We start from the raw sequence: 17,113 nt of genomic DNA on the forward strand, positions 1-17,113 counted from the left end.
TTACGTACATACATTACCTACAGTATATACACACAAAATAAATAAAAGAAAGAAGCCTACCACAAACAAAAACAAAAGGACGACAGAGGTTGGAGGCATCAATAAATAGGCTACTTAAAGCATGCTTGAAGTTCATGTAACTTGTAAATTCATGTTGATATGGCTGATTATAAAAAAATAACCATAACAATCATGGAACTAATATCATATTTACTCTGGTAAGGAGTTCAAGAAGGATCTAACTGTATCCCACAATCCATTTAATCCCTGATCGAGATGTATTAATGTGGCAGCAGCTCGTTCCATCCCAATAAGGTCTACAAACTCTTCTAACCAGCTGTACACACTGAAACAGGTTGGAGTTCGAATCTTCCAATTCAAAACAATTCTCTGTTTAGCAGCTAGGGAACCCAATGTTACAAATGTCATCTGTGTCACAGATAACTAGTAACGGCTGACAAAAAACTAACATCTCACTCAGATAGTGCGGTCTTCATTGTGCTCTGTGGGACATTACAGTATAGAGCATACTCTGAAAAAGTAGGTAATACAGAATAAATTACTATTTTCTAGTGCTCAAAAAAGATTCAGTAGATTAGTCGCTAAATATTTTAGAGTGATTGAAGATAATGTGTTCACAAGTAAAGAGGTTCAGTAACCACAGAAATAAAAAAACAAGGCAATTTTTTCTCAAGCTATATAGAAAATTAGGAGAGACCCAGAATAACACAGGATAAGAGAAAAAAATGATGCAACTTGCTCATCTACACAGACATAATACAAGGTAGCTGATCTGCAGCATCCAGTGAGACAGAGAAATTAGATTTTGTCCAATTTAAAGCACATGTAAGAACTGCAGGAAGATGTTATCATCTGCAGCAGCCAAATGTATTTCATTGTGTCTTCAAGATAACCAGTAACGGCTGACCTTTAACTGCTGTAAAATATCTAACTGTAAAAAGGGAATTATGTGACCTCAACAAACATCAATGAGCTTTATGCAGACTTCTCATGTGCTTTCATTTAAACGTGAAAGATTACAAACTTGTAGCTTGACTCATATAGCAGGCACCAAAACTATTACAAAGCAGCAGGGGGTTTGCAGGCTCATTTTCTACTGTTATACCACATTACGACCTTTCTTTGTGCACTGACGACACTGACGGCAGTAATGAGCAGAGCGTATCATGAGACACAGCACTGAAACAAAGCCGGTGAAGCAGACAGTTGATGTAAAATCTCACTCATGCATCTCCTTTCCTATAAGAGTAATACATTTTGATTGTATTTATGCTCATCCAAGTAAAACTTGAGTAAAGAAAATATCAATAAATGTTTGCATAAATAATTTGATACCTGTAGCTTGCTAAAGGGAGGATTTTACCAACTGTTGCATTTGATGACATTTGATCCCGCTGTGAACTCATTTTGTGAAAACTGTGAATGTATTCAGAAAAAAGCCCACTCTGTCTAACATTTTATTTTGTCTGACATTATTTTCTTGGGACTGAGACTTATGGTTTAAAATTATTTTTTAAACTGCAATTTAACCTATTGCCTTTCATTTGTAGCTGATGCAACAAGTGCATTATTTTATCATTCAAACTGACAGGAACACTGAAATATTATGACTTTGATTGTTTGGATCATTATTAAATAAATTATATAATAATGTTGAATACTACCAAGTCCTAGCCTCTCAGATGCTGCTTAACTTTGATTCTGATAAAAATAGAATTCACATCGGGCTTCAGGTATCATGATGGGTAGTTTTCTTTCTTGAAAATCTAACCTGATCTTTAAAAAGTACTATAGTTCTACTTTTATTCAAAGTGTGAGTTTTGTATAGAGTGGGCCTGCATTTTTAGTCTTTGTACAGATGAAAGCGGAAACAGTGTGAGTGAAACTGAGTGGACAGAAAGCTCCTCACCTGGTCTCGGGGTTATATCCAAGGATATAGAAAAAGGAGTCGATGCGAGCTTTGAACTCCCTGGCAGCAAAAATGTCGGAGAAATGGGAAATGTTGCATTTCCCCCTGTGAGAGAGAAGACAGGCTTTATTAGACAACAGCAACAACATGACAAAGTGATGCCCTAGCAGAAGCAGACGCAGGCCTAATTAGATGCTCTCAGGGTGCTCGTCTATTGGAGGTGACAAATACAGCAGCAGGTATCTCGTGGCTGTCACTGCCTGCTGACTTTGCTGCAACACATCAGGCCCTGGCTACTGAACCCGTAAACACCAGCTGAACATGTCAGCTCTGCCTCGTCCTGAAGTGGGGAAGGAGGAAGCACAGAGATCTAAACAAGAATTCAACCTGTATGTCTTCTAACTGATGCGATGACCCCCCAGTGAGCTGAGAGGGACGTGTTTCTGACCACATCTTGATACTATTTCCTGTTTCCAGCACCCTGGTGTCTGGCTCTATCAGAATAACAGCCATCACAGGCATACAGAGCTGTGCTGCCATGCAGAGAAATAGTATCTTCATCCCCATGAAAAGATTAAAGGGCGCTGAGGAGAGCTGTCTTCGGAGAGCTGCAGCATTACAGCATCCCTCTGGAATTCCCTCCCGTTTATCTAAAGCCTGGAGAATAAGTCAAATCAAAGGGTGCTCTGTGCCGCTAATTTGCCCTGAAATCAGTGGTTTCTGAGAGACGGGGTTTTGGCTGCCCGCCGTTGTGCTGCTCACAGATGGTTTTGGTTAAGGAAAAGGGGAAGTGGGAGAGGTGGGAGGGGTGGGAGGGGTGGGAGGGGTGGCCAGACAGGAATGGCTGAAGAGACAGACACAGGAAATACAGAATGAACACTTAATAACGGATTTCACACCAAGAAAACCATTAAGCCTGCGTTACTGTCTCCTGACATGAAGAACAAAAAGAGTGGGTGCCATCACTTTTCACTGGAGGCTCATGTTATGACAGGTGTGGGTTTGAGGGGTTTTAATGCACAGCCAATTCAGTCTGTGTTTTAATGGAAGTCAGCATGAAACATATGTTTCTATATTTGTAGCATCTTTAAACATTTAGCCTATTTCTACTTCAGCTGTTACAGCAGCAATGTAGATTTGAATATTATATGAATAAACCATCATAAGCACTTGTACTCTTTTATAGAGATGGTCCATGTGAGCCTGATATAAACACAGAGGCAGTGTATAAGTATTTATGTGGTGAAACTGACCGAGAAATACAATAACATGTTTTTTCCTCACCTAACATTGAGGTAGGTCTGCACCAAGTTTTACGGTCTTTGCCATGACTAAAAGTCATGTGGATTGTTTGGAATTGGGGACAAAACACATACAAAATAACAGGGTAACTTATACCCAATTATATTAGGAAACCATTGATAATTATATGATTTTTCTTAACTGTCATTATGAATCATGAATCTTTTGAGCTGCCACAGTCAGTTTTTGTAGGCAGTAAGTGTTATTTTTATTCCTGGGAATAGGACATTAAAGCATTTGTTTTGGTCTTTTTGTGAATCTGGATCACAGCAGAAAGTATTTTTGGATAGTTTGTATAGTAACACCAGACCAGTGACTAAGACTCTGCAAGTTACGGACTTCAGAGCAGTGAAGAGGCTGATTATTTATAATAATCCCTGCTAATTTAAATAAATAAATAATAAGACCCAACACTATTTACTATGTACGTTAAGTTACCTAAGTACAGAGAGAGATAGAGTAGATGAAACATAACTGGCCGCATATAAAACTTTAATGTTTGAAGTGTTTGCTGTGTGCTTTTGTTGATTGTTACTGTTCTGTTTTTTGTTTTTAACTCTGTGAAGCACTTTGAATTGCTCTTTGTATGAATGGTGCTTTATAAATAAACACGCCTTGCCTTGCCTTGACTACTAATGATTACATACTGTTGTAAAAGAATTGTACTCTTGTCTTATGCTGTTTTGAAAAATGTTTACTGTGCATCTGGGCTTCTGATTATTGTCTAAGTGGAGAGTCAATTTCAGAAGCTAAATTGATGTAGAAGAGGCTACAAAAGTGTCATTATTTATAAGAATAGAAGATGATTGTAGAAACAGGGACACTGTGCTTTCAATATAAGCACAGCTATTTCAACAGGCACGATATTTCTGTTTTGGGGCCTTTAGGGGTGGACATTGAGAGTAAAGATACCTGTAAGAAACATACTGTTACTTTAACGTGCAGCTTTTATCTATTCAAAAGGTCCCAGTGTGTGTGAGTGTGTGTGTTTGCAGGTAGATGTTTTGTTGGTGTTTGTTTACCTGAGAGCAGCAGCATGATAAGTATCCACATAGTCAGAAATGAAGAGTTCTCGACTCCTGACCACCGGGTCTGTGATAACCAGCTCCCGGCCAGAGTCTGCACAGGAAGAAAGAAACAGTTGTACTGAATGCATTTCTACATTAAATATAGAGCTAGAGCCAACCACACTCACTTATCTATGACAAAGAGGGAACAGAGATAAAGTAAGTCAGGCATTTGAACTCAGTAATAAAATCATGAGCGTAGTTCTGCCTACAAAGTAACAAGTCTGTAGAGGTCAATATTATGCCACATAATTCAATAAGGCCAATAAAGAGCTGTCCCCTGAGGAGAGGACATAATGTTCAGTTCTCAAGTGAAATGACCCTTACGGGGGTTAAGACGCATCAGCAGTACCAAGTCGAGCCAGCACTCGTCGTTGACAAACGACCCGAGTTGTTGCGAGCTGTGGACGCTGTGCTCCGGCCTTATGACATCAATTCTAATAATCCTGAGTCTCTGCTGCAAGGACAGACTGCAGATAACTGAGCACTGCAACACTGATGCTGTTTCTACAGGGAACAGCGTACAGAGTGTCTGGCTGATAACCTCAATGACACCGAAACTAAAACCTTCCCACTGAAACAACTGATACTAAGATATGTTGTAGAGAGGGAAAACAGCATCAAGGCTGGGCCGGAGTGACTGCATATGTATTTGTTCTCTAGGTAATACAGTGTTTTTACACAGTTTTTACACCAGTGTTGACCTGAAGAAAGAGCTTTATGCACATCTTAAAAACATGTCTGATATCAGGGTGTGTAAAAGGTCTGTGTGAGTGATGTGAATCTGCTGCTGTTTCACAGAACTGAGTGAATAAAAGCATTCATAAACCTGAAAACACAACTTAAAGCAAACTGAGACTATCAGCTAGAATAACACAGTGTTCATAGCGAGGACACTGAGTGCTTGCTTGCCTGAGGCACAGTACATCAAACACTTTGAAGTCAACATTTTGGGAACAATAACTTGTTTTGTTGGACTGAGAGGGATGGAGGAACATTAATAATGGATGAAATTAACCGAGGATGTTTTTCTTTTCATAGATTTACATGTAAACTTTGTGATGGATGTATTAATGAAGAACTTTATAGAAATCAAAAGATTTTAAGTAGACATTACAACAAAGTGTTTTAGAGTGTTTTAAAGTGTTTTCTATTTAATCCAAACATTTATTCATCAACTGAATATTCCAGTTATTTCAAAGTCCTCTCTGTCCTCTCTCTCTTCATCATGTGTGAGTCAGTTGTTATAAAGCCGAGGCTGTAATGTTCCTGTGGATGAGTATATGTCAGATTGTGATGAGTCCACTGGCACTGATGGTGTTGAGAGTTTGCGCTCGAGGGCCACATGACACCGCAGGTTATTAACACTTGACAGTGAGGCTGTCTGGCCTGAGGGAGTGTTACCGGGGGAACAGCACGGAGCCAGAGGATTGGCTCTGCTGCCCGGGACACCATCTTCTGGCTTCTGTTTGAAATGCAATTCACAGCTAGCTCTTACATCTCCCAGCAGCCTGAAGAACTGAGGCAGGTGTGTGTGTGTGTGTGTGTGTGTGTGTGTGTGTGTGTGTGTGTGTGTTTGTGTTTCTGAAGGAGAGAAATTGAGTGTTACAGAGAAAGAAAGTGTATTTGCTCTCTCTCTCTGTGTATATGTGTGTGTGTTTTATACACGCTTTTAGGAAAGGCAATCTCACCGTTCTCATTGTTGCGATCCTGCACCAGGTGCTGGTAGACAGAGTCAGGCACCTCTGACTGGCGGTAGTACCATTTCACATTCATCAGCAGATGGTCCCGTTTACTCTACAACACACAGAGAGACACACAGCGAGTGAGCAGGAGGGAAAAAACAGCACACACAAAGATTTACAGACATCATTTTGTTTGATCACATAACGTCACAAACCAGCCTCTTGGTAAACAGAGATGCTGCACAGACACACAGTTTATGACTCACACAGGCTGGTGCCAAAAAGCACGCAGAGAGACTGAGTCAATTAAAAAGGGATTGCAGAGCATTTAGAGCCTTAATAAAGTAAACAGTGGGATGGCCGTTTGCTGGAGGCAGTGTGGAGACAGAAAAACCATGAGGGGGCTGGAGGAGAGGTAAATCTCTGCCTTCTGGGTTTCACTTAACCACAACACATTAATGATTTTAATAAAGTATTAGGGCTTTACATTTTTACTCATGCATAGGTATTGTTTCCTTTCATCATGCTATTATATTTTACAAGTGCTGCCACTTACTGGTCCTTTCAAAAAGTGCACATCAGCAAAGGCTTGTAATCCCTAACATGGCCAGCAAGTGGCAGCTCTGATGTAGGATGGGGGCTTCTCCAGAGCCAGTCAATGAAAAAAACCCAGAGGAGGGGGAAAAAAAGAGAGGGAGAGGGGGTTGGAAGAAAATGGCAAAAAACTGAGGCCAGCAGCGAGGTGAGGGATGAAAAGGGCAAAATACTGTTTTCATTTCATGTTGTAAAATATTTATTGTGCCTTCACATGAGCCCAACTGACCGTCACAGTGGTTTGAAAGAACATTAAGGAGACTGCCGGACTGCAACACAATCCTGTTGGCCCCAGCCATCTTTATTAGAGCCCTCATTGCTCTGCACTATAGTGTGCTGTACTGTACAAAGCAGGCTAAAACACCTGCACTGACACCACCCATGGAGGGAAGAAGGAATGAGCAGATGGAAAAATGGAATAAAGGAAAAAAGTCTCTAATAATGTAAGACAGACAGTTTAACATCCGCTCTTTCCAGGCTTGTAACTGTGTCTGCATGTGTGTGTGCATGTGTGTGTGTGTGTGTGTGTGTGTGTGTGTGTAGAAACATGAGGTCAGGGTAAAGATATTTAAAGCTTTTAGAGTACATTGTTCTGTTATGTCACCGGGGAGGAGATGGAGCACACTCAGCCAAGCAAATCATCACCTCCCTAAACCCTCAAGCCCACCTCTGGTTTTCCCATTCTCTCCATTCCTCCTCTCCTCTCTCCCCTCCCTCCTTCCTTTTCCAATATTTCTCATTCCAGCCCTCCACTCCTTTACCTCTCCATTGTCTCCCCCCCTTGTTCTTCCCTTTCTCCAACCTTAAGCAGGAAGGAGGAGTAAAAGAGCTGGGTTGTGTTATAGAGCAGCTGGCACGCAGTCAGCCAGCTACATTTACTGCTCCAGATGATTGTGCGAGTATACACGCAACATCACACATCCACACACACTTATGACTGTTATTCAAGAGAGAGCCATACTGATGGACTGTGACACAGACCCCTGAGCACATAGACATACTCTGTATGTGTGTGTGTGTGTGTGTGTGTGTGTGTGTGTGTGTGTGTGTGTGTGTGTGTGTGTGTGTGTGTGTGCGTGCGTGCGTGCACAAGGAAATGTGTGTAATGACGTCATGTCCCTCCCTCCCTCACAGCAGTTAGCCCACCTTCCCCTCCCCTCTTGTCTTTCCAATGTACTGACACTGTTGCCTTCTAAACTAACAGGCAGCCTGCCAACACTGAACGAGTAGTTATCCTGTGCTTATACATAATTAATACTTTAAGGAGACTGTAAATGCTGCCAGTGTGCTACCTGAACATTTCATTTTCTGTCTGTGAAACCAGAAAAATCAAAGGGATTTCAGAGAGCTGGAACACAGAGCCTGACGCAGACAGAAAAGTATAGACACACACACACAAAACAGACACAGATTTACACCTTATTCACAAGCCTGAAACATTTTAAACCACCCTAACAGAGCGAGAGAGAAAATGTTACTTCAGCTATCATCAGTATCCTCGTCACTACAGAGGAGCTGCTGCTCTCCAGAGCAGATTGCTGTTTAGAAGCTCACAGGGGCGTTAAGCCCTCTCAGGCAAAAAGAGGGAGGGAGACAGAGAGGAAGACTGTGAGTGCAACATATGGAGCACGTAGTGGGAGTGAAGCATAGCTTTCAATTATCACAATTCTATAAACACGCAGGGTGGAAAAATGAGTAGATAACACTGGGAGAAAATGGAGGGGGATGATAGACAGCTGAGGCTCGCCGAAGGAACCACTAGTTGTATTGTCTGTTTTTTTTTGCTAAGCCTGCCATAGAAAATGACAGAGAGGGGACATATAAGAGGGAACCACAATGCTGAATTGATTAGAGACATTCCACGCTGCCTGTAGAGAGCTGAGCCTCGCACAATGTCGGCCATCTTTGTCTGTCCTGCCAGAGGCTAAACATGGCCCTGCCCTCCCTCCTCCTGGGCCCTAAACCCTGGGAATGCCACTCACTGCGGAGAGGGCCAAAAGACTCACTAACCCACTACTGAGAGGGAGAAATGAAACAAGAGGGGTAAAAGTGCAAGGAGACACGGCAGAAGAGAAGGGGGGATGGATTAAGGTAGGAGGAGCAAGACCTTCTCATTTCCCTTCGACTTAAAATTACAACTCTCCTCCTCCTGCTTTACTGGAGCCCCCGGGGTACAAGGCTGCCCCTTTATTCATGGAGGAGACATAAATCTGAGAGTCATGCTTTGGAGCTGAGCACAAAGCCCCCCCCCCCCCCCCCTCTTCTTATGGCTTAGGCTGGTCTGTGACATTCTTGGGCAAACTCATCATCAGGCTGGGGTTTTGATTTAAGGAGAGCCACTTATCAAGAGGTGGAAATTATAACAATAATTGAGAGTAGAGTGAATTTATCAAAATGATTAAGAAAACTACAATTCAAAGCATCCATCACTGTTCATGAAGCAGCACATACAATCCAGGCTTTATGTGAGTCGATTAATTCTTCCTCTGACTAGCTGAAGGTGGCTGGCCATTTGGATCTACAATGGCTGTGCACGTTTCTTTGTGTGACTGCATGTGTGTGCAGTCAACTCTGGAGCAGGGGCCCCTGTGTGTGACTACACCACTACAAAGACATAGAGAGAGAGGGGGGGGGGGGGGGGGGGGGGGGGGGGTACACAGAGGGTAAGACTTCCTTTTTAACAAGAAAAAGGCTTAAAGCTTAAAAAGAAGACAAGCCCTGTAGACTTAAATGACAGAATGACGTGTGGAATCAATTCCATGTTTGCAAGTAAAAGAATGTGAAATCAATACCGTGCTTATCAGTGTAAAAAAACAAAGACAACACTAACACCTTTCTATGTTTGAGAGCGTGAGGAGCAGCGGCAGCAGATTCCTCCCACATCTGTTCACAGTGGCCTTTACAATAGGGTCACTGCCTCGTAGCCAAGTTGAGCTGTGACAAAACTAAAGGGAGCATTGTAACAACCTGTAACCCTCAAACCTAATGCCCCACTACACTCCCCCCTCCTCCCCTCACTGTAACACTAGAACTCTGCTTTAAACAAAACCAGACCCTCCCCAGACCCTCCCGCTCCCACACGACAGACCCCCAGAGCACCTCGTTAACAGGAAACCTCTGTTTATTTTCCCTGCTTTTCAAACACTCTCTTCTTCCTCTGCTAACCCTGTTAACAAACCCCGCTCCCTCCCTCCCTCCCCTTCATTGGTGACATCAGCAGCCAGGATCTATGACTTCCTTCAGAGGTGGCGGCCAGGAGTCAGGAAGGAAAGACGGATTCCAAACACGCAGATAAAGGAGACAGAAAAGAGAGAGATGGAGGAAAGAAGAGGGAGGAGGGGGGAGAGAGGTCAAACAGGCAAGAGCAGCAGCTCAGTGTTAGCAAGGAATGTCAAGCAGTTCAGCCTGGCTAGCAGGCTGCTGAGCTAACAGCTTAGTTAGCTAACGCCCCAGGGGCACGAGGAGGCTCGGGTATGGCGGATCAGGGCGGGTAGTGGCGGTGTGACATTGACAGGCAGGGAGGCTCAAAACGGCACACGGAGGGCGGATTGTGGGAGTGTTGAACCTCGCCCGCCGCAAGGGGAGAGTAAGCACGACCGAAGAACAAAAGGCTGATTGTGGCATTTGGAGGCAGAGATGGGATCTGGGAGGACTAATCTGCTGCTCCAACATGATAAGATTAGAGAGGGGAGGCAGGAAGAGCTGGCTGGGAAGATCACACATGCACACCCATCAACACACACAGACACACACACATACACACAGAGAGAGAGAAAGATGATGGATCTGATTGGAAGGGTTTTCCACTTGGCTTTCTCTCTTCCTCATTTTCCTTTCTTTCTCTCTTATTTTCTCCTGCTCTCTCACAGACAGAGATATCTGCCAGCACACCAGCACTCAATAAGCACTTCCATCTGGACGACAGAATACACACGTGCACACAAGTGCGCGCACACACACACACACACACACACACTGTATGTCTGAACATAAACTGGCGAGGTACAAGGGATCTGCTGTGCTCACGCAATCTACGACATCTCAGTGACTGACAAAGGAGGTTGTTACAAAGAAATGCCAGCATGCTGTGTGAGCAAACACACATACACACACACATACACAAATAACAGGCTTTCAGGATAAGCACCACTATTCTTCTCCCAGCCCTGCAGTAGAGCGGGGCAGCCTGGGACTCTGTGTCAGAGGTAAGAAAAAGCACCTCTAAATCAGGCTGTCAGAGCCAGCAGCAGCAGCAGGATTCCTCTCTGCAATCCTCTTCTCCTTATGGGCTTCGCAGTGAGCACTTGGCTATTTGGAGGAAGGAAGGATAACCCTGCCCTCCTCAAGCCTCCTTCTCTTCTCTTGGGCACGTACAGTATAATAACACTAAACAAATGCTGATTATAATGTTTGTGAGGAGAAGCTGTGCGCAGCCTGCTTCCCCGCCTGGCAACAAGAACAAATGGAGTGTGGGAGGCAAGAGGAAAAAGGGGGTGTGGGGTGGGGGGGTGGGAAGGGGGTGAGGTGAGTCCCAGCTGTGGTGGCGGTGGTGTTGGCAGGACCTTTGCGCCGTTCCTACACAGGGGTGCTTCTCTTTCTGCCTCTCCCTGGCTTGACCTGTTTGGATATTAAATCGGCGCCCTCTGCTTTGAACACACTGGGCCCATCTGTCAGCCCGGCTCCATATTGGATTGGATGAGCTTTAGCCGTTTCAAAGTGGGCAGATTTGCTCTCGTTGCTCTTTGTGCATGCATGTGGGTCTGAGTGCGAGTGTGTGTGTGCGCCTTTGAACACGAGCCTGCCTCAAATTTAAAAAAACTCCTTTCAAGGAATCAAGCAGACACACATAAATCGCTTTACGACAGACTCCTTGATAGTCGCGTCATCGTGCAAATTGACGACATACAGCGACACATCAGAGGATGGTAACAGGTCTGGTTAGAAAAGGGAGGGATGGTGGCAGAGATGAGGGGAAGAAGGGAGGGCTTGAGTCACGTGGAACTGGCAGATGATACTAATTAAGTCTTGAAGGCTGAGGGCCACTACTGATGCATCATACTGTCAACCACAGGCACACTTTACTCACTGGAGAGTCACAAGCACCACACATGACTGCCACATCTAAGGGCAAGTACACACAAAACACTTTGTCTCTGCATGCTGATGACAAACAGGGCTAATTAATGCACCAGCTAATTTATTTCAAATACGGCACAGTGAGAGGAAGTAAATGAACAGCAGAAATAATGAGAAAAACGCAGGACTTTGACCGTGATGCTCTCCTGCTTAACAGAGAGAATGCAGAGCACTAGCCCTGGCTTGCTCGCTCCATAAAACATCCAGGCTGTGTCCAACTTCAATACTTGTCTTTGTCTCCAACACACTTCTAATGCGCAGCTCTTTTAGCCAAGAAAATTCAAGAGGAGTTAAGTGATGGTACAAAGAGAAGCGCCCTGAAAGGCTAAAGGAGAGAGGATATAAAAGAATACACTCACTAATGATGATCATTATCTGCAGACCACAGACACGGAGCACCGGGGACCTGACAACTTGTGTTTAGTGATTTAGGCAAAAAAAAAAGAATGCAGATCCAAGTGAGACTTCAAACGTAGGCTGTGCGAGGACAGATGGAGGCGGTTAGAGGAGCTGATATCTGGGTGTTCAGATCATAATACTGACTTTATTTCCCGAGCTCTCCCTCTCAGCCAGACTTACAGTTACAGCCTGCCAGGAAACATGGTCATTGCTGCCTTTAGCCGCCTCACTTTGATACCTGGCTTCCTCTGTGTGTGTGTGTGTGTGTGTGTGTGTGTGTGTGTGTGTGTGTGTGTGTGTGTGTGTGTGTGTGTGTGTGTGTGTGAACAGGGGGACGTTCCCTTGAGAGCACAGACTTGTCTGGTCTCAAGGTAATACCCATGAGTCAGGATTCAGAATTGAACACAGAACACAAGAGGGAATGCCGGTGTTTTTTGGAAGACGTGGGTTCTCTTTGTGTGAAGCTGAGTGTTTAAGTGGTCGGGTGTTTGGTTTGGAAAGGCTGTCTTGCTTGTGATCCATTGTGCTAGCTTCAGCCTTGTTAGCATAGCATGGTGAGCTAATGAGACATCTTACTAAAACTGACTGGACTTCTGCTGTGGAGGAAGAGAGGGGGGAGGGGTGGGTGCAGAAAGGATATGAATATCAGGTTCTCTGTGTGTGTGTGTGTGTGTGTGTGTGTGTGTGTGTGTGTGTGTGTGTGTGTGTGTGTGTGTGTGTGTGTGTGTGCGCACGCTTCTTGGATGCTTGCCCAGCAAGCTAATCTGGACTCTGTGTGTGTGCGAAGGTATGTGTGTGTGTGTGTGTGTGTGTGTGTGTGTGTACAACTACCAGTGGCAGAGAAAGAGCTGTGAGCTTACTGAGCACTGTAATGGAAGACAGGAAATGAGAACGTTTGCTTAAGCCAATGCTAATCGATGTCCCTCTTGGTATAATTGACAAACACAGACAGACACAGACAGGTGCAACATCCAGGCTAAAATGTAGGGTAATACCGTAGTAGTAAATTTGCAAATGAAGCAGATAGTGTATGTGAAGGGCGGACAGGTTGAGTGACTCGCCAGCTACTCAATCAGTAAATGGAGAGATGTTGTGTGCGGGGCTTAATAGACTGATGAAAAGAATGATTGAGTGTTGTTAAAAAAGGGAAAGGATGTCCTCAGTGTGCAAGTCTGTTGTCTTTTCTATGAAAGAGCAGCAGTCAGGAGTATCTATAGAGTGGAGTTGTTGTCTGATACTATTATTTATTTATAACCTTTATTTAACCAGGAAATGCTCATTGAGATTAAAAATCTCTTTTCCAAGAGAGTCCTGGCCAAGATAGGCAGCAGCACAGTTACAGAGTTACAAATAGACAATACACAAATAGCAGACGCATACAACAGCTACACAACAAATACCTCCAGAGAAACAGCATGAGTGAAATTTAAAGAAAACATCTGCAGACAGATGCATCAGCCTCCAAGTCATTTAAGGACCGCTTAAAAGCATTCAAAGTTATCCGACCCTTTTGTAAGGCATTCCAGGTCGAGGGAGCAGCAAACCTGAAGGCCCTTCTTTCCAAGTTCAGTCCTGACCCTCAGAACACAGTAATAAGAGATCCTGAGATCGAAGATTATGAGCTCCTCAGCTCTTCTGTGCAATGTAGGTGAGGAGGTAAGAGGGAAGTAGACCTAAGATGCACTTATAGATTAAAAGATGCCAATGTTTTTACAAGTATCTATGATGCCTCCAATAGTGCCTAAAATAGGGGAGTTTCTTTGGCAAAGTTTGAAACAGGAAAACCTCTGACAGGGAAGGATGCAAAGCTGCAGATTCAAGGAGTAGCACTATTTTCAATTACTTAATTCTGATTGGTCAAAACCATATAACAAGGGTGATTAATTCTCAAAGGCAGGAGAGACACTAGGGACAACCTGATCACACACATCCGTCCACGGAAGGGAGTCGGGCACATTTCATTCTGCCTGTTGAGATGTACATTTTAAGTATTTTCGGTGATTGATTTTTGGAAATGTTAACAATCAATTATCGATTCATCAATAAAAAAAACATTATTATTCTTATGTCAAATATGTTTTTTCCCGCAAAATTATATTTTCTACAGCAGCAAAATGCAAAAACTGACAGTATTGAATACGGGTACAACATAACACGCTGAATATCAACAATCAGGCTCATAAAACTATTCTCTGCAGACATAGTCTTATAATGTGAAGGCTCATAATACTAACAATCGATAATCGATTCATTGTGTACATCCCTAGTTGACACTGTCGCAAAACATTTCTGTTAACATTCTGAATGAGTTCCCATCTCACATAATGATAGTTGTTAAAAGGTGATTAAACCATTCAATTGTGTCACTATTTCTAGTGGGACCAGAAATACTAGACAGGTAATAGAGTTATCAATATTTCTATTGTTGCAGCTCCACTTTTAAATTGTAACATTATATTCTCTGTTTCTCTCTGCAAAGAGAAGTCCTGAATAGTATGTGTATTTTTTTTAAATCAATTGATAATGAATCAGGTCTCTGTGAAGGTCGATTGACAAGCCAGATACCAGAATCAGTTTTGGTAGGGTTTTACAAATTAAAATGTGTTGGTCTGCATGGCCAGCATATATATATATATATACACTAATGGGCACACACAACCAAGCTCATTTCCAGCACATGTACCCCCATGAGACAGAGGAGTGTTGATACACAGCCGCAGATGGAGGCAAATAAACAGAGACTAAAAGGGCGAGCATGCAGAAACAGATCTTAACGCTGTGTGTTTAACCGGACAGACAGCATCGCAGACGGCCTTGAAGGGCTCATATCACCATGAGTTGTGATTGTATTGTTTTATCTGGCCACTGCTTCTGTAGATATCCATCTCTCTGTCTCTGTCTTCGTCTCTCTCTCTCCCCACTATCTCTGCGTCTGAAGGTGACCTCGCCTGTCCGTCAGTCTCTTGTGATGACACTGGTCCTATCAGTAATACATCATGTAAGCAGTGTTGCAGCCAGATGCCGCACTAGCCGAGCAGTGGGTGGTCTGTCAGGCACGCTTGCTTTGTACAATATGCAAATAATCACATGCAAATTACCCAACGTGTGTGTGTGTGTGTGTGTGTGTGTGTGTGTGAAACAATATATCAGTGTGGATGCAAATGCAGAAGGCTATCAGATGTGTGTGTGCACAAAGGGGTTTAAAAGAAGTTTCAGGCATACCACAAAACACAGTTAGAGATCACAAAATCTAAAGACCACTCAATGTGACTGCAGCCTGAGTGCCGGGGAAGAATGTGATTATAACACATGTGCGCACACACACTGATAGGCGCACATACACACACAGGCCAGAAGCTTTGAGCAGCCTCCTGCTGTGCTGCAACAAGAGATGTATTGTAGACAACACAGCTGCAATAACAAGGCTGGCCCAGTGCTGGAAGGAGCTGTGCTGCATGACTCTCAGTCTAGACCGGCAATAACAGCCGACATATTGTAACATGATTATGGAGTTTCTGAGAGTGTTGGGGTGGGGGGGGGCATTTCAGTCCATCTGAAACATGTTTAATTCAACCAGAAACTGAATTTTAAGTCACAGTAAAGCATACTTTTTTGAACATTTTGCCTCCTTAATTCAGTGATTACCAAGTATAAACCAGCTGTGAGGAAGTCCAAAGGCATTTTTAAATTAATGGAAAAGGCTAAATTGTTTGGGACTGTGTTAGGGTGTTATTGATTGAAACCTTTATTCATTCCTCCTACGCAGTGAACTCACCGAGAGGGATTTTTTTTGGTGCTTTTAAATTGAGTGATTTTTTTTTGTCTTTTCTGTGTTTAACTGTCAAACTGATGTCATAATGAAAGTGAAGTCAGTGAATGAGGCATGAAAATGTAGATTAAGACAATTAGCAGGAATAAAAAATAGCAGTGTGTGTTTATCTGATTCATCTTCTCAAACTAGCGATGGAAAACAGGCAAGAGCAATAAACCATGCAAAGCCTGGTCTTCATTAAATGAGCAGAGTTTCTTTTTTCAAGTGGGAAAAAACACATCTAAATTAGGGTTGTCAAATGATTAAGTGTTTTGCTGAATTTCAATGGCTAAAAGCAATTAATCTTGCTTAAAATTCCATTATTTTACATTTTAAAACAGTTTTAAGTCAATACTAACAATGTAAAGCAAATCTTACCAGTGTCCTAATTTGGGGTATGAATGAATGCAATGAAATATACGTCTGATCTTGACTTTTAGATAATTTATTCAAATAAATGCTGCACTGCTACACCAGCGTAGAAGTCAGTTGCCACCAATTCAACAAGTGCTGTAGTTATTTTCTTCAACTAAGTTTCATCCACAAGTCTGTGCTTATTGTTCACACACACACAACATACTCTGCCCGCCTTTGTGAGGCAGTTTTTCACTGACAGTCTGATGAGCTTCACCTGTATGCTTAGCTCATGGCTGGCAAACTTGAAGTGCTTTAGTGATATTTAAATTTTGTGTGACACAAAGTGTGTATCACTTTTGTTAGCTGAGCTGTCTGAAAATGTGCCATTCAGAGTGCAGTGGTGGTGTGATATTTTCCATCACAGCTTCAGCAGGAAGCAGGAAGACACTGCGGTTGCTTAACTACGGTGTGCCATAAGGGACAAACTAACACACTTTTAAAATAAATAATGCTATAATTGTTGACGATCTAAATGCTTGTACAACCCATAGACTGCATAAATAATGGACGTAGTATCCATGACGTCACCCATCTGTTCCTGAGCGCTGTTTTGAAGCCAATCGACGGCGGCAGCCATATTGGAAATGCAGAACTCAACGAGGCAGAGTGTGACTTAAGAGGCGGAGTTTGAGCCTCCTAACCAACAGCTATGTGTTCCCGTCCGGGGGTCAAGTCAGTCATGTCCTTATTTGGGCAAAAACTCATAATCTACATATCTTCTGAACCGTGATGATGTAGAGCCAAGCCGCTTTTTGAACCAGGCTGTAAACAT

The 17,113-nt window shown here is 43.1% G+C and overlaps 1 protein-coding gene across 1 annotated transcript in view; it reads right to left on the reverse strand.

Moving 5' to 3' along the window:
* rerea (arginine-glutamic acid dipeptide (RE) repeats a) overlaps positions 1-17,113 on the reverse strand; it is a 146,838-nt gene that overhangs the window by 34,885 nt on the left and 94,840 nt on the right. The window contains exons 5-7 of the mRNA XM_034695164.1: positions 5,991-6,096; positions 4,255-4,351; positions 1,931-2,035 (exon numbers count right to left, since the gene is read on the reverse strand). Of these exons, the coding sequence (XP_034551055.1) occupies positions 1,931-2,035; positions 4,255-4,351; positions 5,991-6,096 (308 nt within the window). The remainder of the gene's footprint in view (positions 1-1,930; positions 2,036-4,254; positions 4,352-5,990; positions 6,097-17,113) is intronic.

This window comes from Notolabrus celidotus, chromosome 11 (assembly GCF_009762535.1).
Source record: "Notolabrus celidotus isolate fNotCel1 chromosome 11, fNotCel1.pri, whole genome shotgun sequence".
In the NCBI taxonomy this organism is placed as follows: Eukaryota; Metazoa; Chordata; class Actinopteri; order Labriformes; family Labridae; genus Notolabrus; species Notolabrus celidotus.